The sequence below is a fragment of the Hevea brasiliensis genome, chromosome 6 (genome assembly GCF_030052815.1).
Source record: "Hevea brasiliensis isolate MT/VB/25A 57/8 chromosome 6, ASM3005281v1, whole genome shotgun sequence".
NCBI classification, from domain to species: domain Eukaryota; kingdom Viridiplantae; phylum Streptophyta; class Magnoliopsida; order Malpighiales; family Euphorbiaceae; genus Hevea; species Hevea brasiliensis.
In genome coordinates, this window is record NC_079498.1 from 24,576,192 (window position 1) to 24,589,686 (window position 13,495).

The 13,495-nt window shown below is 26.3% G+C and overlaps 1 protein-coding gene across 2 annotated transcripts; it reads left to right on the forward strand.

Annotated features, from left to right (window-relative positions):
- The first annotated feature begins 4,367 nt into the window (after positions 1-4,367).
- Positions 4,368-10,508, forward strand: LOC110661488 (F-box protein SKIP16). Of its 2 annotated transcripts, none has more exons than XM_021820139.2 (5): positions 4,368-4,639; positions 5,542-6,270; positions 7,294-7,512; positions 9,392-9,498; positions 10,147-10,508. In XM_021820139.2, exons 1-5 carry the CDS (start codon positions 4,436-4,438, stop codon positions 10,223-10,225), a joined length of 1,338 nt encoding a protein of 445 aa, XP_021675831.2. In that variant the 5' UTR covers positions 4,368-4,435; the 3' UTR covers positions 10,226-10,508. The 2 variants fall into 2 exon arrangements, with proteins under 2 accessions (XP_021675831.2, XP_058004471.1); XM_058148488.1 differs by lacking the exon at positions 4,368-4,639 and adding an exon at positions 4,795-4,959.
- The last annotated feature ends 2,987 nt before the right edge of the window (positions 10,509-13,495 follow it).

Genomic DNA, 13,495 nt, shown 5'->3' on the forward strand with positions numbered 1-13,495 from the left:
CCTTAAAACCTCTAAATTCTATATAAAAGAAAATTAATTGAAAAATAATGTATCTAATATAAAATTGACCTTATACGAGAATAAGTTTAATTACTGTTAAATTAAATATTTATATTGAGATATGTGTAAAATAAATTAAAGTGTATATATAAAATACAAAAATTTATATGCAAAAATTCAATCGATGGTAGATACACTTATCTTCATACGAACTCAAGTTTTATATAAACACATCTATTAAAAAACATTTTAAAAAAAGATTCTTTATAATATGAAAGATTTTTTTTCAACTTTTGCATAGATATATATATATATATATAGAAAATTAAATAAAATTTTTTTAATACATTTAATTATATTAAAAAATTAAATAAAAATTTTAAACTAATAAAATGTATTTATAATAACAGACATATTAATTTGTAGCTAATAACTTTTAGCGGCAACAATGCATTACTGATACTTTAACAATGACAGACTCATCCATACTAATTTATTGCTAAAATTTTAAATAATTTTAATTTTCAGTATTTTTTAATTAATATAAATTAAAATTTTAATATTATTTTAATAATAATTCTACGTACACCATGAATCATATTATAATTCCTACTATAGTAATTCAATGATCTTAAACTTATAAATATTTTTAATTCATTAAAAATTATTTTATTTTTTTAATTGTTTCAAATATTTACATAGCCTTAACATAATTATAAAATTATTAGGAAAAATTTAATATTTCATTAAATATAAATTGCATTTATATCAATAGATATAAAATTCTAATCCTATTCAATTGTTATAAATTTATAGTAATTTAAAAGAAATTAGTAACGAATAAATTTCAACTAAAAATTAAAATCAATGATTTGAATGTTTAATCTAATTCAAGTATAACAACCATTTTATTCATTGATATTGATAAAAATATATTTTTAATCAAACCTAAAATCTATTTTTATATATAAAAAATTTTCAATTATTTTATTTTTATTAAAAATAAAAATAAAATATTTTTATATTTTTAAAAATTTTTCAGATATAAGGAATTAAAAATAATTTATTCAAAACGTTGATAAAATTATTAGAATTGTATTTAAATTTTAACTAATTTAGTAAATTAAATACACTAGTACTAATTTTATAATCCTGATAAAATTAACTAAATTAGAAATTTAAATAAAATTAAAAAAATATTTAGAGTTTTTTTAAAAAAATAAAATATGTTGCACTCAATCAATTCATTAAATAAATTAAATCAAATCAAATTACTAAATTAAATTAGTTCAACCGATTATTTATATTTAAATAAAATAATGCTCACTATTATAATAACTCAAGACTTGTATCACACATGTTACAAAAAAAAATATTTATAAAGAGTTGAAATAAATAAATGTAAAGAAAAATAATTATTTAATTTATATATTTTAATAAAATTAATTATTTAATTTTTTTATTTTAAAAAATATAAGATTTGATCTTATATTTTTAATATGTGAACTATTTACTCTCTTCTATTATTTGAAAGAAAAAACTTTTTAATTTAATTATTTAATCTCTATAATTTAAAAAATATAAACTATTTAATTTCAATAATTTTAAATTAATTAACTATTTAATTTTTATAATTTAAATAATGCGATTATTCTCTCTTTTTTACTAATTTAAATAAAAAAATTATTTTAAAATAATGAAAGTGGTAAATCATCCGCGAATTAAAAAATAGAATAAATAATATATTTTTTAAGAAAAAAGAATTAAAGTTATTTTATTAAAAATGTAGAAGTTAAATAATAATTTTCTAACTTTAAATCAATAAGCTTTAACACGTCATCCAGATTGTGAGTGATTATACTTAAAAAAATACATAAATTATGCTTAGGAAAAAAAAAGCAAAATAAAAATCAAGGTAGAGGACAAAAGAAAATGGAAAATTATAATTTTTAACAATTTTTTTAAGAATTTTGATTTTTTATTAATTTATTTCAATAATTATTTATTATTTTTGTATTTATTTATGTTAGTAATAGTTATCATAATTTAATATTTTATTAAACTAATAAATACTAAATAATATAAATTTAAAATGTTTATAAAATATTTAATATGGTTAATTCACTATACTAATTTTATTAATTTGCTAAATAAATATTAATACTTTTTTACATATAAATAATATTAATATTTTAAAATAACAACAACAATCGTTCACGTTATTACTACTTTGAATTGTTCACATTAGTATATTACTTATAAACTAATTATTAGGAGTCCAAAGAATTTTACTGTGTAAAATTTCAAAATTTAAGAGATTTTATGTTACATTTTTAAGTTTAAAAATGACTCTATTACAATCTCTAAAGTTCAAGGATGCTTTTGAAATTTACCCCTAAACCCTTTCGAAACTGTAGCTATGCTTATGAACAACTTTTTTTTGGCATGTTATGAAATAAAATCATTTGGATAAACTAAGGGTGTGTGTGACATATTATTGCAGCACATGTTTGAGAAAAGCACCTTGTAAAACTAAAATATGTTGATTAAACACAATTAAAATTTGATTTAAGATTTTTCGGACATGTTTTGGCCATATAATTCTAAAGCAAAGCAATTTTGCAGGCAAAGGAATCTAATAAAATTAAGGGCTTATATGGGAGATTTAGGAGCAATTGATGGTGAGTGTCCTAAGCTTAGTTGTGGGACTATTTGATATTACTATTAAAAATATTATTAAAAAAAATTATTTTTTTAAATATAATAATCAAAAAATATTAAAAAATAATTTAAAATTAAATTTAATAAATTTTAATTATAAAATTATAAAAATAATAAAATAAATTTTTTAAATTATTTTTTTAATAATATTTAAAATAATATTTTTATTCAAAAAAATAATTAGAGAACGATAAGAGTTTTACTAAATGGCCACTATGTTTAATAAATTGGCTACTTGTCCCTTTCCACAAATTAAAAGAATTGTTTTTTAATTTTATTTGTGAAATTGCATGCAAATGATGTGCCATTAGGATTATTATACACTTTTTGATGCATCTTTTTTTTTTTCAGTAGGCTACTTTGTGGTTGTGATCAATTTATGTGTAAATTTAATCGAATTAAATTATTAAATAAATCAAATTAAATTAATTTGATCAATTATTTCTGTTTAAACTAAAAAATAATCATTTTTAACTATAGTGCTATTGCGAGGATAAATTTTGATAATTGTTTCTAAACTTATTTAGTTATAACATTACAATCTTTTAATTTAAAAATATAACATAAAATTTTATCAACTTTCAAATTTTATACAGTAAAATCCTTGTAACCTCAAATTATCAATTTTTCAGTTAGACATTGACCTAGATAGTTCCAGCATGGAGTTTAGTTAGTATTTCTCTTTTCTCCCTCAATCTATGTGTAAATTAAATTATTTTTCTCTCTATGGATAAAATAATTTTTCATATGTAAAAAAAATAATTTTACATTTTACATAAACAGAGGAGAGAAATATTGACTAAGTGTCATACGAGAGCTATTCACATCAGTTTTTAACTGAAAAATCACTAATCGAAAGTCATAGGGATTTTAATGTGTAGAATTTAAAAGTTTATGAGGTTTTATGTTATATTTTAAAGTTAAAAAATTGTAGTGTTACAACTATATAAGTTTAAGGATAGTTATTAAAATTTATCTGCTATTTTAATAATTTAGGAGTTGAATACTCATATAGCATAAAAAAAATTTATAAAGAGATGAAATATATAAATTTAAAGAAAAATAATTATTTAATTTATGTATTTTAATAAAATTAGTTATTTAATTTTTTATTTTAAAAATTACATAATTTAATATCATATTATTAATTTATAACTATTTAGTTTTTGCCGTTATTTAAAAGCTATAATTTTTTTAATTCAACTATTTAATTTATGTAGTTTAAATAATATAAATTATTTAGTCCCATAATTTTAAATTAATCAGCTATTTAATTTGTATAATTTAAATAATACAATTATTTTCTCTTATTTTACTAATTTGATTAAAAAAATTGTTTTAAAATAATAAAAATATAAATAATTCATAATAAATAATATTTTTTAAAATAAAAAAATTAAATAATTATTTTTAAAAAATACAAAAACTATATAATAATTTTTTAAATTTGAATCGATCTGCTTTAACACGTCATGAAGATTTGTACTTAAAAAAAATACATAAATTGCGCTAAGTAAAAAAAAAAAAAAGAAAAAAAAAAAAAGAAAAACAGCAAAAGAAAAATCAAGGAAGAGGACAAAAGAAGAGAAAATTGTAATTTTCAACAATTATTTTGAAGAACTTACCAAATGTCCGGAAGTAGGACAGCATAAAAGCACAGCGTGAGGTACCATGGATACAAGACGGCAAGAGAAAGCTCATACAGTGGGAAAAGATGGGTTTGGAAGCAGTGGGAGATCTAGCCCTCAACGAAATCCTATCAGAATTGGGACCAAAAGAAACAGCCAAAGTGGCATGTGTTAACAAGCGCTTTAAGGCTTCGGCCACTGAGGATTCTCTTTGGTCCAAATTTTGTTCACGTGATCTTGATCTCTCTGCTCCTGTTGATCCTCAAGGCAACCCTGTTCCTTCTTTCAAGGTATTTCAATGATCAATTTCATATATATATTCTTTTTCCTTCTTCAGATAATTTAGAGAGAGGTATTTACTGTGCTTTGGTTTATCTATTTGGGGTTTTATGTAAATTGGACGCGTTTGTCTTTGTAGATACCAGTCAGCTAAAATTTTGAAGAAATCCCTGGAATTTGGGATTCTCCGAATTTGAGCTTGAAGCATAAATAGCAGAGTCGAAACTAGGATTGCTTTGGTTCTATCTTACTCATTTGGCGGTTTGGGCTCTCTTTTGTGTGGTGCAATTTCTTAATAAAATTGTAAAATTGTGTGCTTGAAAGTAGAAGGGTAAGGTAGCCTTCGAGTTTTGAGAGTACCCTCTTTGTCTAAATATGAGTAGACTTTCTGCAAATTTTTCCAATATATATCCCACTTTGGTGGAGCATAACTACCCAATTTGTGTATTTTCCTTCTTGTGTGGTAGATTTCTTTCGTTGCCATGTAGATAAACCAAAAGAAATGATGCTTGGTCAATCACAATGGTTTTTAGATCAAATAGTGATTCTAGCTTCATTTTCTTTTTCCGAGTCCAAAAGCATGATTTTTGTGCACTTCTTTGGGGTCTTTTTAGCCCAGGATATTGTCTTATTTGCTTACGTATGAATAATAATGTATTGCACTTTTATGATTATTCATAAAAATGATCCACTTCATTTGTTCACAAATCAACCGAAAATATTTGAGGAATGGCATTACTGCTTAGAATATGGTTGTTTTTGTTACTTGGGGCCCTAGACATTGAAAATAAAGTTTCACATTTGTGGTCCTAAGCTTTAATTTGGGCTTATGCATTGTTGATTTTGCATGTATATTAGCATCATCTCATATAAAAAAGTATGTCTTTACTCACTGTTATGTGTTTATGCGCAGTTTGCTTATGGATTATGGCGTGAAGCTTTCAGTATGTATCCTTGGCCCCTTGTAAAACGAGTCAAAAGATGTTGGGACAGACTCAAGAACTGGTTGACTGTAAATTTTCCGGAAGCTGGGGCTACACTGCAGCAGGGTGCATCAGAAACTCAAATTCAGCAGTTGGAGGCAGTCTTGAAAGTGAAATTGCCACTTCCTACAAGAGTTCTCTACCGCTTTTGTAATGGTCAAGTTTTCCAAGACAAAGATGCACCAAAAAGTGCTTTTGGAAATTCATTGGGTCTAATAGGTGGATATACTTTTTATCATCACTTGGTTAATGTGTTCTTGTTACCATTGGATCGAGTTATTATGGATACAAAACAGATCATGCGCCAGCTTGAGATTTCTGGCAGTTTTAGAAGAAAATTTATTGTTGTGGCCATGTCCTCCACGATCCAGGAAAAGTTGTTTTTCCTCAATTGTACAAATGGCCAACTCTATGTTGGTACCAGGAATCTTGCAACAGATCTAGAAATGATGCCTTGTGTGCCTACTGGACTGTTAAGGTCAGTGCATGATTTCAACAGTGACCAGCAGCAGGATGCAATGTTGCTTTGGTTAGAGGAGCATGGACGTCGCTTACAAGATGGCATTATCAAACTGCAGGAAGAAGGAAATGTAAGAGCTATCTGTCAATTTCCAGAGAAGCCTCCTCTCTGTTCCACTGCTATCACCAATGGTGTAAAGGTTAGTAGTTGTATATGTAGGACATGCACGTATTTTTCCTTTCAGAACTTATTTTCCCACCTCCTCTTCTGGGCAAGGAAGAAATTGTTTGTCTCGTGCATCAAGGTTCATGGTTACTGTATGTGGTAAGGCTGATTTGAAATCTATAAGATGGTTATCGTCTTGAAGGACTTGGTAAGAAAGTACCCACGCGTCATTGGACAATGTGTTTAGGACCAAACTCTGAAACCTCCAGTTAAACACATCCTTTGCTTTTGTGGAGCAGTGGTAAAAGAAAAGAAAGGTGGTCCTCTCCTCACGTATGCTGTGAGATTAATGGGCTATCAGGGCTTGGGTTCATTTGTTAGTGGGTTTGGTTCCTCCTAGTTATGTTTATGTGCAAGTAAACTACTTAATTGCAGCTCTTTTCCTTTATTTGGGGTGGCAGATAAGAGTCGTTTGCCTTGTTGTAATAATATGTTATTTAATTTTAGGTTTAATGACTAAAAATGAAATTTTGGCCATTTATATCAATTGTGTTTGCCCTAGGCTTAGTACGTTAGGGCATGTACCAACAACCAGCTAGCACTGACACGGTCATATGAGTTAGTTTCTCTTGCTAACTATGACTGAATGAGTGACCAAAAAATCCCCCCTACATTATTTTTTCCCAAAAGAAATGTAAATAAAAATCAGCCACCTTCTTTTATCAATTATATAATGATCCTTCAGTTTTTTCTTTTCTCAACTATTCCGGTGGCAAAAAGTGTGTGTGTGTGTGTGTGTGTGTGTGTGTGTGTGTGTGTGTGTATATATATATATATATATATATATATATATATAGCCTGGGCTGAGCCTGAAACCCCCTGCCCAAGCCCGAGCACAGTCAAGCCTGCAATCAGGCCAATTGGGGACGTGGGGATGAGAATTGCAGAATCTACCCTGCTTCACTCAATTGTCTTTCTTGCTTCAATTGTGTATATTTTGTTTCTTTAATATGTTATTACTTATCATAGGGATAAAGCTAATAAAATTTTTTATCAGGTTCGTGCCTCTGCTGTTTTTGTGCCAGAGGCAGTTGACCTGGAAGATAGTTCTGAGAAATACTGGTTCGCATATTCAATTCGCATGTCTCTCCTGCCTGAGGGATGTTTTATAAATGGAATGTACTTTGGCTCTTGCCAATTGCAAAGGAGGCACTGGATCATTTACGCTAATGGCAATATTGTATCTGATGTCAGTGGAGAGGCTGTAATAGGCAAGGTATGAATTACTACTATGCCTTTCTGGTGAGTGAAGTTTTTCTTCTTTTAAAGGAGTGCAATTGGACATCTTTCTCATGAACAGCTTAGTTCCTTTAAGGCTTTTATTACAATGTTACAATCATTTTTAGAAGAAAAGTTGTGTAAATATTAACAGTATTCATCCTTTTTCACAAAATTATGATTATGAATTTTTCATTTTGGTTGTGTTTTGTTCTGTCTTAACAAACAATTTTTTTTCATAAAAAGCTCCTACACTTCAAATTTTGAGAAAAATTCTTTCTCGTTATGGGTTGGTTTGGTTTGTGGTCATCATGGCCAGGTATATGACTTTCCATGACCAGAGAAAATTTTTTTGTGCTAATCTATTTTTTGCATTTGTCACAACCTTTCAAAGGTCCTCGTGCATGGCCAAACAGATACTACAACTAGCTTTATCTTTTCAAGTGTGTGCCATCGAGCAATAAAACAATATAAATTTTAATATTTTAGAATTATCCCTTTTATTGAGTTTGAGATTATCAGCTTGGGGAAGGGGCACATAGACCCACTTGATAATTTTTTTTTTTTTACTGAATATATATTGTCATTGTGATGTTGAACTCACTGTTATCGAAGTCGGACCTGACTGGCTAGTTGAACTGTTGACAAAATTGATCCGGCTGTCCGGATTTGTAATTGAATTGGACAAAGAATTAACCCCTAAAAACCTGAGTACCGAGTGACCTTGCCAGTTTTTCACTGAGCTTTGTGACCTGGCAGGTTGACCCGGACAAGGATTTTTTTTTTTTAGTAGTATTGGCAATGGCAAGGTGATTTGAACACAAGATCTCATGGGAGGTCTTTGATCTCAGAACCAGTTAAGCTAACTTGGTAGTTATATATTTTTTTATTCCAAAAAATATCTCTTATTCAATGATAATTATTTTATTTTATTAGAAAAGTTTCTTATAAAATTATTTTATGTGACTTAAATTATTATATATAAAATGCATTAAAATTATTATTATTATTACAATAAATAAAATTAATTGACTATTTCTTATATTATATAACATTAGTAATTTTAAATTTTAAAATCTTAAAAAAATGTTTAAATAATTTATGAAAATAAAAATATTTTATTCAAATTTTCTAGTATTATTTAATAATTTACTTATGAAATAACCTAACAAATGTTGAAAATTTAATTTTAAAAATTAAAAATTAATTAATAAATGTGATATTTAGTTAATTTTTTTAATAACTCATTAGTTGCACTACTAATCCACTGGTGGTACCAGTGACTCATCCACTCTGTTTCTTAGTTGGATTAAGGCTCGGACCACGATTGATAACTATGTTTGAATTGATGTGAATTTTCTTGGTGATACTTAGTTCCCTAATCACTAGGACGCTAGCACAACGCAACTTACAAAAGTGTAGAGATGTTTTTTTTTTTTTCATTTATTCTATCAACATAAGCTTTAGGTGAAAAGAAAGCAACTTTTTTTGTCCAAAAATAGAATGAAGTTTATATATATAAAGAAAAGGACAAAAACAAAAAAACAAAAAATGCATATTGCAATCATCACACATTTGCAAATTGGGTTTTGATACGAACTTAGAAGAACCACACCACAAAAGCTAACTGTTGAGGTTGGAGAGTCCAGGTTCATATATACCTTATGTTGAAATCCTATACTTTCAATGTGGGATACAAGTTTCCTTGCATTATGGATCATGTGATGAGCAAGAAAAGTCCAATAACCTTTCTAATGTGACAGGAAAAAACTTAACTTTACTAGATCAATTCTCATTTATTGATAAATAAAGTGATAATACAATAAATGAGGATGTAATAACCATATGGATCTCATTCTTCTCTTGTATGTTTGCAGTATCCACTGTTGCTTCCAGGTGAGAGAGATTTTGTATATCAGAGTTGCACGCCTCTATCGACTTCTTCAGGTTCTATTGAAGGTTCTTTCACATTTGTTCCTGGCAGGTATTCCACATGACATGAATCAAACTCCTGCTATAAATTGCATTGTTTGAACAGTATCTCTGTAGGAGCAGAGATTAAAATCACTACTTCTGTTTGAGATAATCTTTCCAAAATGGATCTACTCTCAGTTATAATATTAGTGTTGGTAATTTAGGGTTTTCCATTATGTAGGATCCTTAATGTTGCCTTATAGAGAGGGCTATTGCAGTTTTGCAGGGTTAGTCCATAATAGTTTTGGCTAAAATGGTTTGCTTCATTAATACAAATGGCATAGAATGATACCTTCTGATTTCTTATACCTTAGGATCCTCATAAGGAGAACCAAACAAAAATACTTGAAAATCTAATGTTTAATTTTAGTAGGATGCAGTTAGGAGAATTTTATGGAATGTGAGAGATTTATACACATTGCATCCCCCATGGTTGAGGGGCTTCCCAAAACCACATTTATTGAGGATATACATCCTGAAAAGGTATTGTGACCATGACTGCCTTGGCCCAGAAGCTCTATTTTGCAACTGGCGAACAGAGCCTCTTTTTTTTTTTACTTGATCATGATATTTTTATTTTCTAACTGAAATTAGGCTGTTTTGTTTCTTCCTTTTGTCTTTCTTCTTATCCTATTATTTTATTATTTTTTTCTTCTAGGTTGGTGGATCCAAAAGGAGCTCCATTTGAAGTTGAAGTGGCACGATTCCCCCTTCAACTTCCAGACTACATTTTCTGATGGTCACTGGAGTTTAAATTCCTGTAACAATGCTCACCCAATAGTTTATCATCCTCCTGCTCTTGTTAATATGTGTGGCAAAGTTGTCTGCTTGAGAAAGACCTTACTATAAATTTGTCAGTTGTGAAGAAATTACATGCTTGGTTTGGTTTATAAATAGCATGGGAAGGTACAAGATTGAATATTTATTTCATGTTGAATAAATATTCTCAACTTTGCTTCCAATTTTAGATGTGAAATGAGTAACTGTTCTCATGGTGTCAATAATATTGGAATTTTTGAATTTGGAATAGTTACTATTCAATATAATTATTCTATAAATTTTTGTGGGGCAGTGAAATTAATCATTTTATGAGCATGGAATAGCTATTATGTTCTGCAAATCAAACATAGAAATGATAAAAGTGATGAAAAACTTGTCTTTTGTTGTAATTTTTCCTTGAAAGAAAAACTATGAAACACCTTATAATATAACAGTATCAACTCCACTGTGTAAAAGACTCCCTTCATCTGTCTGTACTGTGTTCCCATGTGCCATCCCCGAGAATAAACAGAATAATTGATTAAGGGAAAATTATTTTTTTAAATATGAGAATTTAACTCAAAATCGTTCGTACAGAAAGTGAATTTATATAATCGACTTTAAATTTTTAGAATAAAGACTGAGTTGAGTTGAGTCGAGTTGTATTAGTTAGAGAGTATTAAAAAATAATTAAAAATTAAATTTGATTGATTCTAATCATAATAATTTTAAAATAATAAAATAATTTTTTTAAATTATTTTTCTTATCATTTTATTCAGAAAAGTAATTTCAAGCTATGAAATTCAGTTCCAAACAAGGCTTAAAAGGATAAGAAAAACCTCTGCCATAGATAGAAGCCAGCCATCTTCATCAGCAGAACACCAGAGCATATAACCAAGACCAAGAAAGCAACGTGTGCTACGAAATAACACCTGCTGTAGCTTCTGAACTTTGAAAGAATTCCCCGACAACAAAGCAACAATATTTAAGCCTTAATATCAAACCAGATGGAGTCAGCTATATTTTTACTCATTATTATTTATTTATTTATTTATTTTAAAGATAATTATTTATTTTTTTTAAATTCAGTAAATAATTTTACTTATTTGTAAACTACTTTTATGTAGGTGTTGCATATATAAAATCACCATGATAGTATAATTTCTCAAAAAGAGAGTGGCTGCAAATGTGCAGAGTCGAAGCGAGAAAATATTTATTTTATTGATAAAATTTATCAAATTTTAACTTTAAATTAATTTTTTAATATTTTTTAAATTAAAAATATTTAACAAAGTCTTCTGATGATAATTTTAATAGTAATATTAAATAGACTCTAATTTATTGTGAAAGTTTTATATAGAGGAATGAGATTTTTTTTTTTTTTTTTTTTTGGTAGGAGGGATAAGACATTGTTTGAGAAGTAGAGAAGTGTGAGGAATTAATGAAATGATGCATTTGGGCAAATTTCTTTGTTTGACAAAATTAGTGTGAAAGCTATAAAAAAAAAATATCCAAATGGAATTTTTGACTTGTAAAATTCTAATGGAACCGCAAAAGGTGGCACATGCTACATAGACAACTGTTACTCTAAGGTCAATACCAGAGGAGAGCAGTTTTTTGTTTAAACTAAAAAATCAAACTGAATTGAGTCAATTTAGTTCAATTAGTTCGATTTTAAAACTCAATCGATTTGGTTTGATTTATAATTTTGATAATTTCAGTTAATCGGTTCAGTTCAGTTATTTTCATAAAAAATTAAAAAAAACTGAATCGAACCGAAATTATATATATATATATATATATAAAGGAAATCAAAGAAAATCGAACCGAACCCAATTGAAATCAAATGTTCAATTTATAAATCGGTTTGATTAGTTTAAAATCGAACCGAACCGATATTTATCAGTTTAGTTCTGTTTGATTTTCTCTTATTAATCGATTTGATTCGATTTTTAAAATTTTTTATTTTTAATTTTTGATTTTATCAGTTTGGTTCGGTTTGAAATCGAACCGACCGTTTGCACACCCCTAGTCAATAGTAAGCAAGGAACTACACCACTCATCATCTCTTTTCTTATATAATTAATTACAAATTCTCAATTGATGACCTGGGAGTTGCTTGGATTGTTACTTTATTTTATTTTTAATTGATTTTTTTTAAATTTTATTTGAAATTTCATATGATACGATACTTTCATTTTGTATATTTTTAATAATAAATTTATCGACTTTATTGAAGAAGTGTAGTAAAGAATATAATATCTTGTCAAAAAGATTAATATTGCAATTTTAAAATGTTTTCTATAAATAGAAAAGAAAAAACAAAATTTTACATAAAATTGATAAAAATATGATTAAGCTTTATGTAACAGTTTAAAGCCTAATTATATTTTTATATTTATTGGGAAAGTTTAATTTAATTTATTTATAACTTTCAGTCTAATTTAATTTAGAAATTTCAATTCAAGCTCAATTTAACTAAATTTAAGAAATCAATAAATTAAATTTCTTAATTTTTTGACTTAAATTAAGAAAATAGATTTTTGTATAATTTCTAATTCTTTTTTAAATGTATTCACTATTTGTTATGCTAAAATAAGATTATAGTATTAAAAAATTTAAAAATTATTATATTTTTTTTAATATTTACACACATTAGCATATTTTTTAACTTTTAATAATGTACCATTTTAAAATAAAAAATAGTATTATAAATTTCAATTATTCTATTAATTATATTAATTTTATAATTAAACTCAAGCCTAACATATTATATTAATTTTTAATTTTTTAAATAATATATTTATCTATTTAATTTTTTCTCATATATATGATTTCTTTTATATGCTTTGTATATAATTATATATTATTTAAAAATTTTATATATATACATACAAAGCTTATCAATAATTGTAGTAATATTTACATAGGATTTATAAATTCAATTTTAATTAGAATTAATTTATTAATGCTTAATTATTTTAGATATATATTTATAATTAAAAAATATAAATTTATTTTATATAAAATATTTTTGAAATGAACTTATAAGAAATTAAATTAAAAGAAAACTTTAAAAATATTAATAAAAGAATTCACATGTTTGGTTGGTAAAAATTAATTTATTTTCTTATTTATTTATGTAAATTAAAATATAATTATATTAAAATATTTTTTTATAAATAATTAAAAGATAAAGATAGAAATATATTAGCTTTCATTAAAAAAGTGATTTATATAAATAAAA